This window comes from Anopheles cruzii, chromosome 2 (assembly GCF_943734635.1).
Source record: "Anopheles cruzii chromosome 2, idAnoCruzAS_RS32_06, whole genome shotgun sequence".
NCBI lineage: Eukaryota > Metazoa > Arthropoda > Insecta > Diptera > Culicidae > Anopheles > Anopheles cruzii.
The window spans coordinates 10241438-10264458 of NC_069144.1; the positions used below are offsets into that span (position 1 = coordinate 10241438).

The 23021-nt window shown below is 54.3% G+C and overlaps 2 protein-coding genes across 2 annotated transcripts; one reads left to right on the forward strand and one right to left on the reverse strand.

Annotated features, from left to right (window-relative positions):
- The first annotated feature begins 1857 nt into the window (after positions 1–1857).
- On the forward strand, positions 1858–8093 carry LOC128278219 (cleavage and polyadenylation specificity factor subunit 1). The gene is made up of 6 exons (XM_053016895.1): positions 1858–2026; positions 2099–2639; positions 2709–2959; positions 3041–3222; positions 3303–6382; positions 7946–8093. Exons 1-6 carry the CDS (start codon positions 1858–1860, stop codon positions 8091–8093), a joined length of 4371 nt encoding a protein of 1456 aa, XP_052872855.1.
- A 3254-nt stretch (positions 8094–11347) lies between these two features.
- LOC128277813 (DNA-binding protein D-ETS-4) lies at positions 11348–22511 on the reverse strand. Its single transcript, XM_053016342.1, has 5 exons — positions 21832–22511; positions 14681–15503; positions 14458–14618; positions 13743–13998; positions 11348–12700 (listed from the first exon to the last, which is right to left on the reverse strand). Exons 1-5 carry the CDS (start codon positions 21865–21867, stop codon positions 12285–12287), a joined length of 1692 nt encoding a protein of 563 aa, XP_052872302.1. The 5' UTR covers positions 21868–22511; the 3' UTR covers positions 11348–12284.
- Positions 22512–23021: the final 510 nt, after the last annotated feature.

Sequence of the window (23021 nt, forward strand, 5' to 3'; positions counted from 1 at the left end):
ATCATCGGCGTGTCAATGAACCCTGGCGGCGCAGGTGCCGCGCTTGGTGGGGCGGGGACACAGATTTTTGCAGCCCTCGCAGCAGCAGCGCCACGTCGGAGCGCCTTTTAATGCGGTGCTCACCGATGGCCGCCGGTGCTGGCGAATATGAAAAGTGAAAGTTTACATAAATCTGACCACCAAGAGCCCCCCCCGCGATCCCCCGATCATCCATGGTTTCGTCATCATCGACAGTACGCCACACAATCAGTAGTGTTCTCTCGACAAATGCCCGGGCGGGGACCGGGCGCACTCTACACTCTATCCCGTAACCTGGACGCGGAGAGGGTGGTTTGGCGAAATCCAAACTCCCCGACCTCCCACACGCGCACCCGCGGCGTGTGATAACCGGAGGCGGGCGGCCGAGACTGAAACTTGGTACTGCTCTTTATTGCGCAACAGACGCTCCGCTCCGGTTCGTCGTTTTCCTCGTTCGGCGGACTCGCACTCGAGTAACCTCTGAGAGGTGTTGGGTGTTCAGGAGTGGTGACTGCGCTTATGCAACACTCCGACGCGGGACGCGTTGTTGAACGCGGGAAAACGAAAAACCCATCGCGCGATCAACCAGGCGACGGGGCGAATGTTTGATTGCCGCCTCGGTCATACTCGATCTCGATGATCCACGTCGAGGTTGGGTGTTGTTCTAGGATGTTTCACTGTTTGCCCCATTAGAACTATCCTCAAACATGATCACATCAACAGCTTTCTGTCCGACGAGTCGTTACGAAAGGAGTCTTCGATGGCTTCGATGGTTCATTATTAGCGGCACGCTACACGCTGCCGTTTGTAAACGTAAGGGGCTTACAAAAGGCTTATGTGTCCAGCGAGGGACCCTTCTATGCCGCTCCTTCACGCCAGGAGAATGTTTTGATAAACTTTGTCGATGGTAGCCAAATTGCTGGTGCTGCTGCTACGGCTGCTGCTAATCGATTCGAAACCGGTTTTATTTGCTCGTTTCCGCCCTTTCTTTTGCGATGCCGATCGGTAGTCCACCACAGCCACACAATCGTCGATACGATCGTCGTATCCAATAACGCTCGCTGGCCGCGGGTGGGAAATTTGGAATGAATAAACGAAAAAACCTTTTTTTCCGTGATTTGCATACACAATGTTTGCGGAATGTGCGAGCTGCGGTCGTCATCAACCAACCCATTGACGGAAGCTGCGTGACGTAAATGGGCTGGAAACTCGACGGTGTCTGCTTTCTTAATCGGCCACAATCGTCGGGTTGCCGAGCATATTTGGAAGATGCTGCAAAGCCTCATGGTATACAGCGGAACGCGGATTGATGAGATCCAATTTCCGTGTTTTAACGATAGTAATGTTGTATTCCTGTTGAATCAAATTAAATGTGCGGCCACAGAAACCGAATGTTTATTGCCGCATGGGAATGGCTAAACCATGACGGATTTACGAAATGGAAAGAACAGAAATTAATTGATTTGAATGTACCGGTTAATATACGTGCGGGGTTGGAACACATTTGTCATCCGTGCGATCGGTTATGGCCGGTAACCGGCGTGAAGCGTACAAATCGTACGCTCCCGAAGGGCAACTGTCAGTATTGCCCCTTGTTGTCAAACCGCCGAGAAAGGCGACGTTTTCGCTACAAACAATCGCTCCCGAAAATACATCCACACGCCGGTAAACAATAAGCGTTTCGTACCGAGTTACACGGCACAGTTGGACCACGATTGGGCACAACGCCACGACAGTATTTCCTTGGGCCGCTTTGTGATGGTATAAACGGCGCAGCAACGCCGAAGTGGACGAAAATCGAGAGAGCAAACACAGCAAGCCGGTCATCAGGCGGCAACGATGTTTTCACTGTGCAAGCAGCCGCACGAGGCGACGGCGGTGGAGTTTTCCCTAACGTGTCACTTCTTTAATCATGGCGAAAAGTCGCTCATCACCGGCGGTGCCAACGTGCTCAAGGTGTACCGCATCATCCCCGATGCGGATCCGGCCGCGCGCGACAAGTACACCGGTAGGCTCGGCAACGGTTGCGTTTGCTGCGATTGAGTTGTGGTACATTTACTTCTGTACTTTTTTGGACCAGGTTCCCGGCCACCGAACATGAAGCTCGAGTGTATGACCTCGTACCGGCTGTTCGGCAACATCATGTCCATGCAGTCGGTCTCGCTGGCCGGCGCGCAGCGCGATGCCCTGCTGATCAGCTTTTCCGATGCCAAACTGTCGGTGGTACAGTTCGATCCGGACAACTTCGACCTCAAAACGCTCTCGCTGCACTACTTCGAGGACGAGGACATACGGGGCGGCTGGACGGGCCACTACCACATTCCGATGGTGCGCGTCGACCCGGACAACCGGTGTGCGGTGATGCTGGTCTACGGTCGGAAGCTGGTCGTGTTGCCGTTCCGCAAGGACAGTTCGCTCGACGAGATTGAGATGCAGGACGTGAAACCGATCAAGAAGGCCCCGACGCTGCTCATCGCCAAGACACCCATCCTGGCGTCGTACATCATCGAGCTGAAGGATTTGGACGAAAAGATCGACAACGTGATCGATGTGCAGTTCCTCCACGGCTACTACGAGCCGACGCTACTGATCCTCTATGAACCGGTTCGAACGTTCCCCGGGTAAGTGGCACACCCCGGGCACCGCACTGTCGCGGAGGTTGATTACCGTCCGTTTCCCCCTCTCCGTAGTCGAGTCGCGGTCCGGTCGGATACCTGCACGATGGTCGCCTTGTCGCTCAACATCCAGCAGCGGGTCCACCCGGTGATCTGGACCGTCAACAGTCTCCCGTTCGACTGCATACAGGCGATACCGATCAACAAACCGATCGGGGGCTGCCTGGTGATGTGCGCCAACTCGCTGATCTACCTCAACCAGAGCGTGCCACCGTACGGGGTCAGTTTAAACAGCAGCGCCGACCATAGTACCAGCTTCCCGCTAAGTAAGCATGGCGCCGGATGCCGCGGAAACTGTCATTTCAGTCACTTCACTACTTTGTCCTCTCTCTCTCATGCCACGGCAGAACCCCAGGATGGTGTGCGGATCAGCTTGGACGCGGCGCAGGTGTGCTTCATCGAGACGGAGAAGCTTGTGCTGTCGCTGAAGGGAGGCGAGCTGTACGTGCTGACACTGTGTGCCGATTCGATGCGAAGCGTAAGGAGCTTCCACTTCAGCAAGGCCGCGGCCAGCGTGCTCACGAGTTGCGTAAGTTTCTGTTCTGTTCGACTTGGCACGTTGCGGACCACTAAGCTTAGTTCCTTCCTTCCGTTGCTCTCGTGCTCCAGATATGTGTGTGTGAGGACGAGTATCTGTTCCTCGGGTCCCGGTTGGGCAACTCGCTGTTGCTGCGGTTCAAGGAGCAGGACGAAAGCCTGGTGATCACGATCGACGACGGGGGGACGGTGGAGAAGGAACCGAAGCGGTTGCGGCTGGAGGAAGAGGAGCTGGAGGTGTACGGTAGCGGGTACAAGACGTCGGTGCAGCTGACGAGCTACATTTTCGAGGTGTGCGACAGCGTGCTGAACGTGGGCCCGATCGCGCACATGGCCGTCGGCGAGCGGGTGTGCGAGGAAACGATGGAGGACGGGGCGGACGTACAGTTCGTGCCGAACAAGCTCGACGTCGAGGTGGTGACGGCGAGCGGTCACGGCAAGAACGGGGCCCTGTGCGTGCTGCAGAGCTCGATCAAACCGCAGGTGATCACGAGCTTCGGTTTGTCCGGCTGCCTGGACGTGTGGACCGTGTTCGATGAAGCGGCCGGCTCGGCGAGTGCTGACGGCAGTGCCGTACCCGCTCCGAACCACGCGTTCATGATCCTTTCGCAGGAAGCGGGCACGATGGTGCTGCAGACGGGCGACGAGATCAACGAGATCGAGAACACCGGTTTCGCGACCACGGTGCCGACCATCCACGTCGGCAACATCGGATCGAACCGGTTCATCGTGCAGGTGACGACGAAATCGATCCGCCTGCTGCAGGGCACGCGGCTGCTGCAGAACATCCCGATCGACCTCGGGTGCCCGCTGGCCTCGGTGTCGATCGTGGACCCGTACGTGTGCGTCCGTTCGTCCGAGGGCCGCGTCATCACGCTGGCGCTGCGCGAAGGCAAGGGAACGCCGCGGCTGGCGGTGAATAAGAACACGATCAGCCCTTCGCCGGCGGTCGTAGCGATCGGGGCGTACCGTGACGTGTCCGGACTGTTCACGCGCAAGCTGGAAGACGTGTACGAGCTGGGCGGGCGAGTCGGCGCCACGTCCGCGTACTCGAGCGGGTTCGGCTCGATGAAGCCGGAACCGGCTATGAAGATCGAGGACGAGGAAGACCTGCTGTACGGTGAGTCGGGCCGCTCGTTCAAGGTGACGTCCATGGCCGATATGGCGCTCGCCGGCAAGGGCGGTGCGCATGGTGACTTCTGGCAGAAGTACATGCAGCCGGTCAAGCCCACGTACTGGCTGCTGGCGGCCCGGGACAATGGGACGCTCGAGCTGTACTCCATGCCCGACCTCAAGCTGGCCTACCTCATCACGAACGTGGGCAACGGCGCGAAGGTGCTGTCCGACTCGATGGAGTTCGTGCCACTACCGCTCGTGCCGAAGGTGGCACCCGGCACGGGCGGAGCGGCCCAGGATGAAGCGTCCGGTGCCGCCTCCTTCGGGAGCTCGTTCGCCGGTGGTGCGTTACCGGCGGCCCTGTTGCCGCGCGAAATCCTGATGGTGGCGCTTGGGGCGCACGGTTCGCGGCCGCTCCTCTTCATCCGGCTCGAGCACGATCTGCTGATCTACCGCGTGTTCCGCTACGCCAAGGGTCATCTGAAGTTGCGCTTCAAGCGACTTTCGACCAGCGTCGCGTGTCCAAACTTCCGCACCGTGCCGAGCCGGCACAAGGCTAGCGACGACAAGGAACCGGAAGCACCGAACGCGAGTGGCGAGCTGCTCGCGGCGAAGGTTCTGTACGAGAACATTTCCATGATACGGTACTTTGGCAACGTGGCCGGGTACGCCGGGGTGGCCGTTTGCGGGGAGAAACCGCACGTCCTCTTTCTGACCGCCCACGGCGAGCTGCGGTCGCACCGGCTGTACGGGCGCACGGTGATGAAAGCGTTCGCGCCGTTTAACAACGTCAACTGCCCGAACGGGTTCCTGTACTTCGACGAGCAGTACGAGCTGAAGATCTCGATCCTGCCCACCTACCTGTCGTACGACAGTGTGTGGCCGGTGCGCAAGATCCCGCTGCGCAGCTCCCCGAAGCAGATCGTGTACCACCGGGAGAACCGGGTGTACTGCGTGGTGATGGACGCGGAGGAGATCTGCAACAAGTACTATCGCTTCAATGGCGAGGACAAGGAGCTGACGGAGGAGAACAAGGGCGAGCGGTTCCTGTACCCGATGGGCCACCGCTTCTCCGTGGTGCTGGTCACGCCCGCCGCCTGGGAGATCGTGCCGGACACGTCGATCGGTCTCGAGGAGTGGGAACACGTGGTGGCGCTCAAGAACGTGAGTCTCGCGTACGAGGGGGCCCGGTCGGGCCTGAAGGAGTACATAGCGGTGGGCACAAACTTCAACTACAGCGAGGACATCACGTCCCGCGGCCGGCTGCTGCTGTACGACATCATCGAGGTGGTGCCGGAGCCGGGCAAGCCGCTCACGAAGCACAAGTTCAAGGAGGTGATGGTGAAGGACCAGAAGGGCCCGGTGTCGGCCATCTCGCACGTGTGCGGCTTCCTGGTGGGCGCCGTCGGCCAGAAGGTGTACCTGTGGCAGATGAAGGACGACGATCTGGTCGGCGTGGCGTTCATCGACACGCACATCTTCGTGCACCAGATGGTGTCGATCAAGTCGCTCATCCTGGTGGCGGACGTGTACAAGTCGGTCAGCTTGCTGCGCTTCCAGGAGGAGTTCCGTACGCTGTCGCTCGTGTCGCGGGACTATCACCCGCTGAGCGTGTACCAGGTCGAGTACGTGGTCGACAACGCCAACCTGGGCTTCCTGGTGGCGGACGATCAGGCGAATCTGATCACCTACATGTACCAGCCGGAGTCGCGCGAATCGTTCGGTGGGCAGCGTCTGCTGCGGAAGGGCGACTACCACCTGGGGCAGCGCGTGAACGCCATGTTCCGGGTGCAGTGTGACTTTCACGAGCCGGATGCGGCGCGGCGCGCACCCAACTACGACAACAAGCACACGACGTTCTTCGCGACGCTCGACGGAGGCTTCGGGTTCGTGTTGCCACTGCCGGAGAAAACGTACCGGCGACTGTTTATGCTGCAGAACGTGCTGCTCACACACTCACCGCACATCGCCGGCCTCAACCCGAAGGCGTTCCGGACGATCAAGCAGTCGCGCGCACTGCCGATCAACCCGAGCCGGTGCGTGGTCGACGGCGACCTGGTCTGGTCGTTTCTCGAGCTGCCCGCGAACGAAGCTCCACGAAACAGTTTTGTATCCAGGTTTATCTTGCTCCGTTTAATTGAAGATGCTGCAAAAATAAATATTGAGTAAACTATGGTTTTTGCGTTTCATTTGCTTACCCGTAATTTAGTCAGCTGTGTCAGCGATTCTAAAATACCTTCTTCCATATTCATCAAAAAAAGGGACAGATACGTCAGCTCAGGGCAGTGGCTAGTAATACTTCGAATCCATTCTACTGAAATAGTAAAGTCGACAAGAGTCTTCGAAGCAAGGAGTGTCTTCGAAAAAAATCATGGCTTGAAGCTATCTTCAGGCGTCCCATAACTCTCCTCCTATGGTAAAATCCTCTAGATGTGGGAACGTTAGCTCGAAAAATTGAGAGAAATAGGTTGAATTTAAAAGATACACGTGAACGAGTTTCAACTGCCCACTCATGTTCATGTATCTCCATGCTTCCAGGTCACGATTTGACCGCAGCGCATGTAAAGACTCTGCAAATTTGGACATTCATTCGGAAGCAATCAATTAGAGTGAATCGTAATTGGTTCAGGTCGAGGCATTTTAGCTTCGTTAAAACCGGGAATGGTCCATTCGTTTTGCGCTTGGGGTCAATGTTTCAATGGACAAATGTTGTAGCTTCAGGAACTTCCAGAAGAATCAATCGTAATTCTTCGAAAGTTAATCATAATCCATTTCAACCCTTCGAACAGGAAGCTTCATCGTTTGCAGAAACCGTGATAAGCGTTCAAACGGACTTTGCTGCGTAAACCCAGCTGATGAATATTGCGATAGGGCCTTTTGATGTCGAGCAAAGGTTCCCCAATGCATCAGAAAGTATGAACCACACACGGTCCATCCTTCGGCCGGAAAAAGTAACTTCGCCCACCGACTGCAACTAGCGACGCTAACTTCAACTCGTACAGATCGAGGTGATCAAAAATCTGCTCTAAAACCTGCCATAAACAAACATTTGTTAATTAGTTACATTTGTTTGATGTTGTGAATCACTTACTTCATCAGGCAAATCGTTTAGGTTCATGTTTTTCACGAATGTTCACTGCGCAAAAACAAATTTGTATCGTAGACGATCGGAAGCAAAGCCGGCTAGATCAAAAGAGTATTAAAAACCACGCTGTCAGAATGAGTGTCAAAAGATACGGACGTGTTTGACGTTTCAATTGAATCGATCATCGATCATTTCAAACCCGTTTCGGTTAATATTCTAAAGTGGTCCCACGGTTTCGATTTCGGTTTTGTCTCAGTTATCTGCAGTAAAACTAAATGATCACTGTCAATAACTTGTCGCTTATTTTTTAGGTTCAATTTATTTCGAACATAACATGGAGTGCATCGGCGATGCCGTTGTTACATTTGTCGGACTGGTACTAAGTTAAGCGCTCTACAAGAAATAATGCGCGCAATGGCATGATCTCTGACGAGCTGTGTGTCCCCGAGTGAGCCGATTGATCTGCGCGTGTCCCTGTGCTCAAGCAGTCGCGCGCACTGCCGATCAACCCGAGCCGGTGCGTGGTCGACGGCGACCTGGTCTGGTCGTTTCTCGAGCTGCCCGCGAACGAAAAGCAGGAGGTGGCGAGAAAGATTGGCACCCGCATCGAGGAGATCTGCGCCGATCTGATGGAGATTGAACACGTGACGCATGCGTTCTGAGCCTCAGACATCAGCCACACAAGATGAGACGAATGGAAACATTACTGACTACCGACGACGGACGGAGTAATAGAGATAGAAATAATAAGTGAGACTCTGCTTTGGATGTGTGATAGAAGGTTTGTCTCAACGATTCGTATTACGGTCCGCAGGAAATAAGCAACACAATGGTAACGATACAAGTTTATTTATTGAAAGTGTTGCCTTTACAGTACGAGGTTTTGCGTGCTTTAAGACTTACGGGCTTTTATACGAACCGAACGACGCACTTATGGATAGAAACGTTGCGAACCGAAGTCGATTCTACATGAGGGCATCAATTTATGTAGCCTTATGATCCCGGACTCAGACACCGAATCGCAGGATCAATGGTTAATCTGTTGAGCCGAGGGAACTTTTCCGGTATCTGTCAAGATCCTTGTTCCTTAACTTCAAGCGTCGACGATGTAGCGGTTGGCGATGAAAAAGTTGGGTTAATTGAACATCACGATTATAAGCCTTAGTTACTGTCCCTGATGCTTACCTAGCAAAACTTAGTGTCAAGCACCGAACGTTATTGCGATGAATGAAGCTAATGCTCTCAGCGTTACGTATTTTAAGTTCCTCTAAATGTTCCAATCTGTCAATTCTAACAGAATTGTCGGCTGGTGTCTGCGAAAGAAATCAAAGCGATTGAAATGGCGCGTAGCACCAAACATCTTCAACGCCGATTCAACTTACCTGTTTATATATGTCAAATTCTAAGCGTCGAAGACACGAAAATTTCTCGCAGATGAACTCAAAATCCAATTGAATTTGATCAGAATCATCATATATGGTCTGATCTCCAGACTGTTCAATTGCGGCGCAGCTTCGAAAAGGTTCTCGAGAAAAACGCGAGTGGGATACATTTCCAATTCAACTGATTCGAGTGATTTGATAGCTCCACGAAACAGTTTTGTGTCCAGTTTTGTGTATTGACTTCTATTCAGATAGAAATACTCTTTTGAGTCTGAAAATGAAAGATGCTGCAAAAATAACATATTGAGTAAAATATTGTTTTTCTTTCATTTCATTTGCTTACCCGTAGTTTAGTTAGTTGCGTCCAGCGATTCTAAAGTACCTTCTTCCGGATTCTTCAAAACAAGGGACAGATACGTCAGCTCAGGGCAGTGGCTAGTAATACTTCGAATCCATTCTACTGAAATAGGCACGGGGACAGAAAGTCTTCGAAGCAAGGAGTGTCTTCGAAAAAAATCATTCCCTCTGCTTGAAACTATATCTTCCTCTTCAGTCGTCCCACCAAAATTCTTCTATGGTAAAATCTTCTAGATGTGGGAACGTTAGCTCGAGAAATTGGGAGATATAGGTTGAATTGAACTGATCGACGTAAACGAGTTTTAACTGCCCACTCAGGTGTCTCCATGCTTCCAGTTCACGATCTGTCTCGCAGCTCATGTAAAGACTCTGCAAATTTGCGACATTCATTCGGAAGCAATCAAATTGATTTTTTCATATCCATACAGCTCGAGGCATTTTAGCTTCGTTAAAACCGGGAATGGTTCGTTCGTTTTGCAGTTGGCGTCAATGTAGTTTAATGGATAAATGTTGTACTTCAGGAGCTTCTAGCAGGATCAACCGTAATTCTTCGAAAGTTAATCCATAATCAACTTTCAACCTTCGAACAGGAAGCTTCAACGTTTGCAGAAACCGTGATAAGCGTTCAAACGGACCTTTGGGACGTGTAAAACCCTTGTGATTAATGTTGCGATAACTCCTGCGGGTGTTTAGCACAAGTTCCCATCCGCCATCAGGCTGCACCAACCAAACACGGTCCATCCTTTGGCCAGAAAAAGTCAGTTCCGCCCACCGACGGCACACGAGGACGCTAACTTCAACTCGTACAGATCGAGGTGATCGAAAATCTGGCATAAAACCTGCCAAAACAAACACTTGTTAGTCAGTTACATTTGTTTGGTGTTGTAATCACTTACTTCATCGGGCAAATCGTTTAGGTTCATGTTTTCTACGAATATTCACTGCGCAAAAACAAATTTGTATCGTAGACGATCAAGCAAAGCCGGCTAGATCAAAACAGTATTAAAAACCGCGCTGTCAGAATGAGTGTCAAATGATATTGACGTTTCTGACGTTTTAATTGAATCGATCATTTCACAACGTTTCGGTTAATGTTCTAAAATGGTCGCTGGGTCTCGATTTCGATTTCGTTTAACCACAGTTTTCAGTAGAACAAAAACAAATGTTCACTGTCAATAATTGTCGCTTATTTTTTAGGTTCAATTTATTTCGAACATCAACATGGAGTGCATCGGCGATGCCGTTGTGTTGTTACGTTTGTCGGTCTGATTCTAAGTGTTAAGTGTTCTACAAGAAATAATGCGCGCAACAGCACGGTAAGATCTCTGGCGAGCTGTGTGTCTGCTGCTATCCTCCGAGTGAACCGATCGATCGAATGCAAAGATCTTCTCGGAACACTTGTACCCACCGTTATTAGTTTGCCCCTGTGGCGGTTATTATTTAAAATTACAAAAGGCACTTAAAATCACATGGAGCTAATTGTAACGTTACGTGTACGCTGGGGACTTATCGATTCTACCAACTATGCTACCAACGCGGGAAGCTACCCAAACACCCATAGTGAAATGTAAATCGATTAGGCGGAATAAAGGCCACTAGAGGGCCGTATGCGTAGTTTAGTGCGCTTACGAGCTACGATAACATTAAGTTGTCCAACGAAAGCTGCCCAACTGCAAAGTGAAGCACAATCGTATGCTCACTTGATTCTATTAATGTGTTGCCACAGTAAGGTGAAGATTCCATATCGCGCGAACAATCGACTTCGCTGCACGCCGCTTGTCCGTGTGTCTATCTTACCAGTAACCGGCGAAAAGTCTACGATGAGAAGGTGAGCTCAAAGGCTTCTCATCGACAACTGTTGATCGGTTGACTGGGAACTGGTCCATGCGTCGTTCGTGGCGTTAATCTCGCTTTCTGTACCGTCGGTTACTCATTACACTAATAAATCTTAACTAATTCTGTACCTCTTTCTATGCGCAATATTGCCAAACCTAGTGTAGGTGTGCTGGGAACGAACGACATGTTCGATGGAGCACAAATATGCCTTAATTTAAATAAAGTGATAACAAACGAACGGAGAGTCACTTCTGTTCACGGAGAAAGTCCTGTCCTTCGTTTGAGACAAATTTAAAACAAATACGTCGATAAACAGGCAACAAACTGCTCACTCTAGTCACTCGCAGTGATTTGAAAATCGTCTTCGCTGAGCAATGTGTACCACCTAAGTGCTTAACCTAACCGTACGGATCTCCTTCCAGCGCGCGCGCTCTCTCTCTACATCTAACGATCGCTAACTAGCTTGTAATGTTCATAGAACTTACAGTAAAAATATATCATAGATATATGGGACCGAAATTACCGACTCTGCAACGCAGCCGGGCGCCCGTAATACCCGGGTACGCCCGGAAACCAGCGTCACCACAGAGCGGTAAGCAATACATGGAACGAATAACAAAAGTGTAACTCCGTTGTCTTCATGCGACAAAACTTCGACGAACAACGACGGGCGTGATATATCTATCTGCTACCCGCCACTGTTCCGCGCTTATCGTTAGAAATTCGGGAAACACCTGACCTCGCCCGAAAGCGATCCTTGTACCGAAGCTGCTGTCGTCGCTGTGCCGTCATCGCATCCAGAAATCTTGGACCGTGACGGAGCTCGACTTGCTGTGCTTCGAGGAAAGTTTCTGTTATCCGTCCGCTTTCAACCAGTCGCTGGGTTCTCGCTTCCGGGATGTTCCCTCGTGAAGCGAGACTCTATACAGCCCTGACCGGCGTTGTGACACAAATCATAGCGTAGCCATCATTGACACGCTAGTTTGAAGTTGAATGAGTTTGTAAATTCTGTTTCGTCCGTCCGCTGTTCCCCGGGTGGCTGATGGGGATCACCTCGTTTCCAGCAGATATTATCCTGTTCCGTCAGGTCGCCAGGTCGCGCCTCTGCTTCGCAGTCGTTGGGTTAATACTACCGCACCGACCACACGATCGCTGGCGCTCAGGAACGTTCGATAATACGAAAGAGTGATCATCCCATCCCAGGGGGACGGACGGCGGACGGGAAATAAGTTAGGCATAATAAATAAAACTTAAACCTAGATTCGGATCCGCGGCACTCTAGAGAGCGTACGGGGCGCAGAACTGGTACACCAGCCGCTGAGAGCGTTCGGTTTTCTGCATGATACCCTTCTTGTAGTACTGCCGTATCGAGCGCGACAGCTTATCGTAGTTCATCGCCGGGCGGTTCTTGCGGAGGCCCCACAGTCGGGCCACGCGCACCGAGTCCTCGATCTTGAACACTCCCTTCTGGCGATCAATCCAACGGATGGCGTTCTGGTTCTGCTCCGGCTTGGCCAGCAGCTCCTTCAGGAACTGCCACAGATGGATGTGCGAGCCGCTCTGACGTGGCTTCGGGCCGGCCAATGCCCCGGTCGGTCCGCTGGTGGTCACCGTCGTTACCGTGCCCGACCGTCCACCGCCACCGGCAGAGGACGAACTTCCAGGACTTTCAAGCGGCATGTCTTCGTCGTCATCTGAAACGAAGGGCACACAACGTACAGAGTTTAGTTCGGAGCCATTACGCGATTGGTGAGGCCACTTCAGGTTTTGGTAGAGAGTAGCAGTCAGAGAGAGAGAGAGAGACCCTTGGTGAGCGTGAGTCAGTTGTTCCGCGGGCGGGACACTGACGGAGAAAGCAAGCCCACGCTGACCCCGACGTGTGTGTGTCTGTCTGGTCCGATTTGGTTTGCCGGAGGAGCGGTCGGTTGCGTCGCGTAACCCTTTTGGACCCCTTTCTCGCGCTTGGCGCTTCGGCTCGGGGTCTTTCGTCTGGCTTTCGTTTCGTCGGCCATCGGCCCCCTTTCACCTTTCATTGGCCATTGGTATCGGAGACTCAAGGACGTTTGGGACGAGTTATGCACGGCGCCTGTGGTGGTCAGGGCGCCCCCGTGCGGACCAGAAATACTGGTCCGCCACACTCCCAACGGTCTAGGCAAAGGCAAAAGCGACGCTTGAGCGTGTCGCTGGAGGGCGCATCGCCGGAACTGCGTGAAACGAAGCTGGCCAATGAATCATTTTTCCTCCGCCGGTGGCCGACAAACAGCATCACCATCGATCGAAGGTCGGAGATCGAATCGGAACCAACCACCCCTAAGGGTATCTGGGTCTGCGTTTGAGGACCCGCTCTCTTCTCCGGGAAAAAGCAAACAAACAAAAAACAGCAAAACTTTCGCAAAAAAAGGAGCTCTCCCTCGTCCGTCTCTGTGTTTCGCACCATACGCCCTGTCCCGTCCAGCGTGTGACGTGGATTCCGAAGGTCGTTCCAAGGAAACGGCCATCCACGCGTCTCTATTTCGCTTTCGCCTTCTCTCGCTCTCTTTCGCTCTCTGCACGCGCACACGTGAAATCAATTTCACCACCAGAGAAAGTCTTCAGCGCCGATCATCGTTGCGCCTCTGCGGGGAACCGACGTCGCAAATGTCTGCGTCTGGTCGTGGTGGTCCTTTCCGTGTGTACCTGGGGTGGCGCCCCCCACCCCGCTTAGGCTAGAGAGGGTCGATCGACCAAAGGACTTACCGTCGCTGGCATCGCCGCTCGCGGAGTCACTGTCGAAGTTCTCGACCATCATCGCTGGGCTGGTGGCTGTGGCGGCGATGGTGGCGGCGGCACCACTGCCCGATGTGCCGGGGAAGTGCGCCACGCCCTGGAGACCTGGAGCCTGGAGGGTGCTGCCATGGCCAGTGATACCCTCGCCGACCATCATCATCGCACTGGTCATACTGTCGGCCTCCATCAGCCACAGCTCGAGGTATCCGTGCAGCTGGTGGCCCCCCTGTGAAGATGGCAGAAAGATTCGCGTTCAGAGTGCGTTGCCGATCGTGTTACAAATACATCAAGTTGGCGGCGGCAGCGGCGACGGGGACGGCGGTGAAAGTGAAAAGTAAAAGCACGCCACAGAAACAGCGCCACGAGCACCACCACCACGAACACAGCGCGCGCCGGTTTCGGATCGAAACGGCTGGCCAGCGGGCTGAAACTGATCGTGCGTGGCGAGGGTGACTCTTGAGCCGCACACGCGAAACAGGTTCTGCGTCGCCCCACCCCGCCGAAGGCTCCAACCCCAAACCAAATCACAAAAGTTGCTTGTGGCCGGCCGGGGAGAGATCATCATCGGCCGGGCGCCCGCGATCACGCGGGAGCGCGCGATTCGCGTAAGGGTGACGTCATCCGTCCGCCGACTGACGTTCGGTAACACTGAGGCGGCGGCTAGGCGACCAACCAACACACTTACCTGCGGAATGCGGCGTACGAACTCCTCCAGCGGTAGGGCGGCCAGCTGGGCGCCATTCTCCGGAAACAGGCGGCCCAGGTTGTCGAGCCGCGGGAGCGAGTACTTGCCCATGGCCAGGTTCAGCCACTGGTGTACCGTGACGGTTGACCACTGCTTGGGATCTGAAACGGGCACGGTTAGTCTGGGCGGGGTCGGACGCGGGTCCTGAGTACGCGATACATACCGGAAGAGATGCCGAGTTCGGTGCAGATCGCCTGCATCGTCGCCTTCACCTCCTGCAGGGCGAACTCGAACACAGGCCTGATGTCGGCATGCGTCGTGAGACCGCCGATCAGCGAATCCAGCTCTAACGGTTTCAGGTTGTGCCGCCGCTGGAAGCTCGTGTCCTGCAGGTGCTCCCGCAGTATCTGGAAGCCTTTGCCGGTGTCCTGCGGCGGCGGTGGCGACGGCCCGGCGCTCTGGAACGACGAGTACGGGTGACCAGCACCGGGTTCCAGCTTCACGATGGTGGCTGGGACCGGTGGATACGGTGACGGTGCGTCACCGAGCAGCGACTCCAGATCGATGCTGGTCTCCGGGCCCGACTCGTACTCGCTTTTAATCGTCTGCTGCTGCTCGTACGGTGGCGGCGGCGGCGGCTGCAGAGTAGTGGCCGCAGACCACTGCTGGTGGTGCGGATGGTCCAGCAGCCCGTACGATGAGGCCGGAGATTCGGGGGAGCCCGGATTGCTGACACTGCCGCAGCTGAGGTAGCCACTGCTGACGCTCCAAGTGTCCGACCAACTCGACGGCGTCGTCCCCAGGTGCTCCTGTTTCAGCTGATGCATCGGTCCGCCGGCCGGCACGTCGTGGAAGATCGTAGCCGGGATGTACTCGGGGCTGCTGCTACCGGCTGGGCTGGGGCCGAGCGGCAGACTTTGCTGTTGCGGGCTGAGCGGTACCTCGCCGTCGTTCGGCACCAGCGACAGATCGAACAGCTCTGCGTACGAGGCGTACAGGTCCGACGACGTGTAGCTGCTACCGGCCGCCGGCACGGTTTGCGGAGTCTGCGGAAGGCGGATTGGGACATTAGAGAGGCTGACTGACGCATGGGGTTCCTGGACTTTTTACTTCGTACAACTAGATGGTGGACGCACGCGTCGTGGGCACGATCGTGTATCGAGCCTTCCGCAACATATCACTGACTGACTGACAGGAGTGGCGATCGCGATCGCGCAAGGTGTTGGGCTGGGATGCTCTAGCCATCCCCGCCGCCGCTAAACGCCTAGACCAGAGACCAACAGGCTGGAACAGCCGGAGTTCCAGGTACAGTTCTTGCTCTCGCTCGATCGGTTGACGTCGGCTGAGAACGTCAGAACGCGCGCAAACAAGAATCGCTCGCTTGCGTCGACACCAGTAAAGTGCGCCTGCCGCCGACCGCCCTCCCTCCGAAACACGTTCTCTCCATCCTTTTCCCCATTGTCTCTCGGCGGGGCTCAGGGGATTGGTTCTCATGTACCTCTCTACCCGTCGGTGTCTGTGTGTTTGCCAAAAGCTGACCCGAGACGACTGCTGAGCTGATGACTGCGCGCGCGTCATCCATTCACGTCCACGGGCGCGGGGGACCCAGGTAACGAATGTGGCACATTAGTATTCGCAGAATGGCACGACCACCGTCGTGCAGCGCCATCTAGCGCCATCGACGACTCTCGAGAATTACGGCCGCCGAAGGCGCGTTCGCCGCGAACAAGGTAAGTGTCGCAGCACCCGCCGCCGTGATGGGGCAGCAGGAAACGGTGGTGTCTCGATCGGAACGCTCTAACGTAACGCGCTAAATTTAGCTCCGTCAAACGGGCCCCGAGAAGAATCGCACAATCATCGCACCGCGACTCAGCACGATTCGATTTGAATTTCCCACCTGGAAGCGAACACGCGGGGGGCTCTCGATTGAGTTGCGAAAATGGCCATTTCCTTTGGCGCGCACACGTCAGCGCGTTGACGTCAGCGTTAAACGCTTTACGCAGCTGCGCGTCTCGCTAATGATCGCTGGGGTGGAGCAACGTCGATGACGTTGCCGGGCACAGATGATGCTGTGTGGTGATCGTATGGTAGCGATTAGCGGGAACTCATTCACCGGCCATTGTTGGCCTGACTGGCTGGCTGTCAATTCTTGGAAAACGCAGTCCAACTGCTGGTGTTGCTGCTAATTGTTTGTTTCGAACATGGTTTTCCGCCTGGTCGGAGATTGGGAAGCACGCGATCGAGTGTCGAACTCGTCTGGCTCATCTAGCCCACAACTCTGAGGCTCCGTATTTCTTTTTGGCAAAGATCCCCCGGAGGAGATCCCCGAGAAATACCGAAGACTCGGAACGCTTCACCGTGGGCTCTCAATGGGTTATCAAGAACTACACAAGGTTTCGAACTGCAAATCAACAATGGCCAATCAATATGCATACAGGGTGCGCCTAGAAATGGCCTGGCCTACACCCTGTTTCCACGAAACCCAGGTTCAGCTCGGCCACTCACATGGTGGTGTCGTTGTCTGGTTGGCCTAAGCACCGTTTGCATGAAAGCGGCCAAACGGGGGTGATGCATCAGCACCGAGCGCACGTCTTTCTTTCGAAAACGGGAGAAAAGCCCTCCGCTGGTTCGTTGTCTGTTTATGCAAAAAGTCGGGCTGGTCGGTCGGTCACCATAAATATTGATGTCACACTCCCGGCAGTGCGTGGTGCAATCTAATGATGTTCTGCACCTGGGTCTACGGAGTCGCGCGCGGAACCTGGGTCGGTGCAGGCGATTTGCCAATAAAAGGCATCGCACCGGCACCACGGGACGCGGGTTGGATTGGAAAGTGTTGGGGACGAATCGGTCCTCGCGAGCCGATCCGCGAGTCCTTCCAGGGAATGTTCAAGGTCTTCGGGGCCGCGCGCACGTAAGGAAGTGCCGTGCTGGGCCGGGAGTTTTTGTGAACAACTTTCCCTTCTCCTATTTCCGAAGTCCGAGCATCGGGCCCGGGCCGAGATGTGGAGCAATTAAAACTAGACTGCCTGCCAAGTCCCAGTTTTCCTTTTCCGCGTTTCCCGGTGGTTCCCTGGACCGGGGGTTTGGATCGCGCAGGTTTGGACAGGTTTGGCCAAGCGTCCATCGAACCATATGGGGAGCAGATGAATGGATGAATGGCCGGAATGGAGTGGCAGGAATGAAGGGCGTGCCCCTGTATGGAGGCTGCAAACATCAGAACTCAGTGCTTGCCCTACGGAGTTAGTAGCGTACGAGAGTGAGAGATTGATAAAGAAACTAGAGTTAGGGTATTTTAAAGTGTCCCATTCTTCGATTTGTGAGATATAGGAAGAAGGGTGGTCCATCTAGTATTTGGATTCGTAGCAACTCCGTCTTGTTGAGACCAAAATCCGCACCGAACGATCACTCGTCGGCGGATGCATTGGCTTCTCTTGCACGACTTCCGTGTGAGTTGAAGACTCCCCACTTTGGAAATTAGTTTTTCTCAATTTTCTGCCCGCGTATGTTGTTCGTAAATGTCAAAGTTTTTACAAAGTGTTTAACATTTCCAGAATAAAGTTTGACGTTTTTAAAGTCTTCTTTCGACATCGACGTCGACATTCGACATTCGCCTGCAATCCTGCCTGCTTTGACGATAACTCCCGAAACAATCTCAAGGTAGTGGCCACAAGGCACACCTGGAGATTTGTTTCCTAGAGTGAGTTTCCTTTGCAGGCCAATCGCGCCACTCGTGGCTTCACACCACCAAACGTTCGGCCCCGGTGTGCAGTCGAAGCACCGGCCGGGCGCATTAGTATGCAGGAATCTGGTAACATTATGCAAAATGAACTACGGCCTCGCTGGGGCCAAGCGGCTCCACAAGCCAGTCGTTGGCGTCGCCGAATTGTGAGGCGGAATCGGATTGGGATTAATTTTCCCAAAACAAGCACCCCGACGGCACAGCCAGTCGAATGCGCATTCGCTTGCCAAAACCACGACCAAAACAACCAGGGGTGGGCCAGGGGTCCGTGTAAAGCTCTCGCGAGCGATCGAGGCTCACGCGCGCGCGTCATCTAAATGTCGAACAAGTCCGGCGCCCGGACCGGTTTTCGTTCCCGTTCACTTCTCCGCTCGCGCTCTGCTCAAATTGGCCCTCAGGGGGTGCGAATTGGTCGCGTTGGATCGCGGAAACAGCACCCCCCTCTCGGGGTGCTGCTCTTGCTCTTGTTCGTGTTGTTTTTCTTCTTCTCCAGCGCGACCGGTTCTGACGGGGCGCGACACGTTCTGGAGTTTCTACCAACCCGTGCCCGTGCTCGGCGCCCCTCGGGGGCTGTGTTGTGCTAGTTTCGCGTCGCGATCGCGTCAATTCTACCGCCGCGTACAATAGAAGAGCCCGGCAGGCGGTTGGCCATTTTCCGCTCGGCACTTTCGATTTTCAGAACAAGTCACGCTCCGTCAGCCAGGTCTCCGTGGCGCGCGTGTCCTGTCCGGGAGATAAATTGGACCGGGACCGGCCTTAGCGTGCCCATGGTCCACTTCCTGGTCCAGCTCAAGGCTGTTCAGTCCGGGAACACGGTCTTCCCCTTCGCCCCCGTTAAAGGGCCGTGCGGACCTCTTCTGGACACGTTGCGTAACGTCTAGAGGGATTGCCGGCGACGCTCGCAGGGACTTAGGTTTTGGGTCATCACACGGTTGACGCCAACCGCGGGTGCGCGCAGCAGCGAAGGTGAAAGTGAAAGGCCGCGGCCGACTCTTTAGCGCTACGACTTTACGACGCCACCGCCGCCGAGTGACGTCAAACACATTTGAAAGCGCCACGGCTGCAGCGGGTTGCACAAGACGCATGAGTCAGTCGGACGGGCTTACGGCGAATCTAACCTTCGAGAGCTGGGCAGGGGCAGTGCAATCGATGGCCAAATTCGACGGAAAATCCCAGCTCACCCCGGCATGCAGTTGGCGCTCTCTCGTCGGACGTCATCGTCACAAGGCAACCTGTGCAACGCCACCATTACGTAAGCTGGCGGGCGGCAACGAATCGCGTAATTTGGTCCCATCACAAGTTGCCCAAGAAGCCCACCGCGCGGTCGGCGGGAAAACCCAAAGTTCTTCAGGCTTCAGTGAGCGAGCTACGAACGTACGGACTCCGCCCCGATCCGGCTTCATCGTGCCCAGTGGATTCGTACGTCCGAAGCGTTCGTGGCGTCGAGCGACGATCATGCGCTTCCGGGAGCTACACAGATTGATTCCGTTTCTAGTTCTGCAAATTCCTTCTCCGATCGATCGCGATCCGGCCTCGAGCGGTTCTCGTTCTCGGCTAATCCTTGGAGCCACCCAGCTTCGGATTTTATGATCGCGGGTTGGGCCGCCAACAATAAAATATGAATGTCGCAGCAGCTACTGCTGTCAAATCCGATCCGGGTTGAGCCGTCACGAACGAACGTCGGTGAACCCGTTTCCTGGTGGCGCAGCCATCACAGGCATTTTAGATTCCTGTTCGATCAACACACGAGATCGAGGGATTGGATAAAGCCGTCTGGCCGGTAAGGGGCACGGGACTAGAACGAGAACATCGAGCCATTCCCGTGGGGGCCATTCTTCGCTAGCGGACTTCGCCAGCAGCAGCGTCATTTTGATTTGCACGCCCGGCACCCCCTCGTCAGATATAAAGCAATCTGTGTTCAATAATGTGAACAAATGGATAAAAGTGAAAGTCGACGACGACAACGGCCACAGCACGGCACACGGCGATGACAACAACAAGCTGTGGCAAAACCTGGCTGGCTCTTCGACCGTTTTACGACAATCGACTTCCAGCAGCAGCAGCAACAGTAAGCCGCATGACTTGCTCGAAAAACATAAAACATTCGGTTTGCGGGAGCAGGAAACGGGTCACGGAGGCGGCGGAGGAGGCTGCGCCGTGCGCTGTGCGCTGTGAAGGCCGAAGGCTGAGCAGGCCGAGAAACGATCGGCAGCCCGCTAAGGGGTTGCAAAAAATAAAACAAACGACCCACACACGCAAACATCCCTCGCCAGGCAGGACAGGTTATGTTTTATGGCTGCGCCGCGCTTGTTTGAACAGTTTCAGCCCCTCCGGTCCATTGGTTGAAGCTGAGGGACCGAAGCTTAACCGCCCGAACCGCGAACCTGATGATGTCATCGCCAACGCCGCCGCCATATTGGAACGCTGGCACCGCTGGCGAGTGTGTGTTCGTGGGACGGTGTGACGATCACTGATCCGGGGAGAGCTTTTGCAAACCGTGGACGGATAGAGAGCTCTCGGTTTTATCTTGGAGAAGCGCAAAACCTCGGAGCCACTAATGACGATCGCTTTTTTGCCTGTCACTCCGGTCGGCGGTCGCTAATGGTTTTTGTCCACTCGGCGGGGGCGGAGAGAAATGGTGTAACATGGTCCGAATGTCCCCGGTGGTGACATAAAAAGCCCACCAGCGCTTTCTAGAAAACGGAGCTGAGTACCCCAACAACAACAACAACTAAGCTGACTAAGCAGGCGCTGACCGGTTGTTTCTGCAATCGATCGACTGGGAGGGAGAAACCCTTTCCACAGTGACGTCGCACCGATCGGAACCGGTCTGACGTCCGTGTCTTGTCATTGGCGTCATTGCAAGGCGTCCTTCGCGAATTGTGAAACGGCCCGGATTAATCGGGTGTCCGAGGGATCCGGTCGGGGGTTTCGGTTGGCGTGAACTTTTCGAAAGGCCAATTCCTGACATTGGAGTCGCATGGTCGATTATAAAGGGCTTACACAGTCGAAAAGTTACAGATTTGTCGTGTTTGTTTGTTGACTTATTGAAGACCCAAACAAATACGAAAGAAATGTCAAAACAGCGCAGTTGGGGCGCGTCACCGAGTTTCATAAGGATTTCTCGCGGACGATAATTGGACGACGCAAATCCGCGAATTAGCACCTATGGACACCGTTCGCCAGTAATGGCGCAATGCTCTCTCGCGAAAACTGGGCCCGGGGAACGGGCGAGTAGTGTGTTTTCGGCGTGATTTTGGTATTTCATTTCCATTCGGAGCGGTGGTGCGGCTTCGGGTTGATGTAAACAATACATTTTCCGCCGACGAAGCGTGGAGTTTGTTGATGGAAAATTTCTACCCTCTCACTGTACGGTTGTTTTGTTTTTTTTTGCAAGAAAATGACCCCCAAAGATGTCTGATCGACTGAGACTAGGAAGAGTAATACGTTCCCGCTTCGGTTAAGTTAATCGTTTCGCAGTCGATGATTTTGCACCCCATTATGGAAACCGTTATGGAAAAAGGGCGCCATTTCTGGCCATTGTTGCCCGCACCCGTGTGTGTTGAACCTTTTTTTTGCGTTTGAAGGCGTAATGACACGATCACGGTTTGAAATTGCGTCACAGAGAAACTTACCTTCTCCGTCGGGTACAGCATCATCTCGTAGGCCATTGTTGTTGCGTAGTAGCCTGTTTGGCTTGTGTTTGCCGTTCCTCGGCGCAAGATTCACCCTGGGAAGGGAGTCTTGTGCACTTGGGTTATCAAACAGAGCTGATAACCACCGACACACGCCGCCGGTTCACACGAAACGCGAAGATTTGTGAGCGCGATGCGCACGCGTGTCTTTCTTCGCCGCCGATGCACCTTTCTTCACAATCAAAATATGATCGTGCGCGAAAATTCGGGAAAGCGGACCGACTGCTGCCCGTGGGTAATCGTTCCGGGCGCGATTAGTCTATTAGTTCGTGGAGCTTTGCCCGCCCTTCGGCGCGAAAGGGCGCGCACTGATAAACGGGGCACTGACTATCAGTGTGAGTGGCACAACACACCGCCGCGCTGGTTGGTTTGCGGTCTTTCGCGGTCCTGGGGAGTACAGCTCCGCTGGCGGGTGTTGGTGGTGCTGGTGTCCGATAATCTTCGACCTTCCACAGCGGGCGTTATTTTCTTCTATTTTGGCGCCTCGTACTCAACACACACAGACAAACAATCCCAATCACATACTGGTGCAGCAGGTGTCTAAGCTGACCATCGTATAAGTTCTCTGCGGGTGGCTAGTCAGATGGCCAGAAACTTGCACCAACTTGTACCACGATTCGTCGGCATCGGCCAAGCACGTCGTTGCACGCTCACTGCACCACTCACTCATCAGAAAAGGGCCTCAACACGGGTCGTACACTGCGTATTTCTTTTGCGTTGTGCGCTGATACGCCAGGATTTGGTTGCTGGAACCGCACGCACAACTGCTCCGTTCGGGCTTCGACTCGGTAATAAAACGATCGCGGTGCGAAAATCCCCTCTTAGCTTGTGGCGCCTGCGCCTCGCGGTTTGCGCGCTTTCCCTCTCTCTCCAGAGAGGGAGCAAGTGTTGGCGATCTCTGGATCGCGAAGGTCTGCGCAGCGCGTGGGTTTTAGTGGTTAAGTCGCGGTTGTTGGTTTATTGTTTCTCTCTCCACGCCTCGAGTCTCTCGCTTTCGCGGCGATCGTCTCGGGTAGGACTTCGGGGTTCGCGCACACTTCACGCGCGCGCTCTCGCGCGTGTCTTGTTTGCCTATTTTTTGCTTAAAGTTTATTTTTCCTATCCGGAGTTCCGAGACGGTGGTTTTTTTG

Excerpts from the sequence above, each read along its gene's own strand:
- LOC128278219 (XM_053016895.1), top strand. The coding sequence starts at position 1,858 with ATGTTTTCACTGTGCAAGCAGCCGCACGAGGCGACGGCGGTGGAGTTT. Across the intron at positions 2,640-2,708 it reads CCGGTTCGAACGTTCCCCGG|TCGAGTCGCGGTCCGGTCGG; the intron begins GTAAGTGGCACA and ends CCCTCTCCGTAG. Across the intron at positions 6,383-7,945 it reads CTGCCGATCAACCCGAGCCG|CCGGTGCGTGGTCGACGGCG; the intron begins GTGCGTGGTCGA and ends GATCAACCCGAG.
- LOC128277813 (XM_053016342.1), bottom strand. The coding sequence starts at position 21,867 with ATGGCCTACGAGATGATGCTGTACCCGACGGAGAAG. Across the intron at positions 14,619-14,680 it reads CGAACTCGGCATCTCTTCCG|ATCCCAAGCAGTGGTCAACC; the intron begins GTATGTATCGCG and ends TGCCCGTTTCAG. Across the intron at positions 12,701-13,742 it reads GAGCGGCGATGCCAGCGACG|ATGACGACGAAGACATGCCG; the intron begins GTAAGTCCTTTG and ends CCTTCGTTTCAG.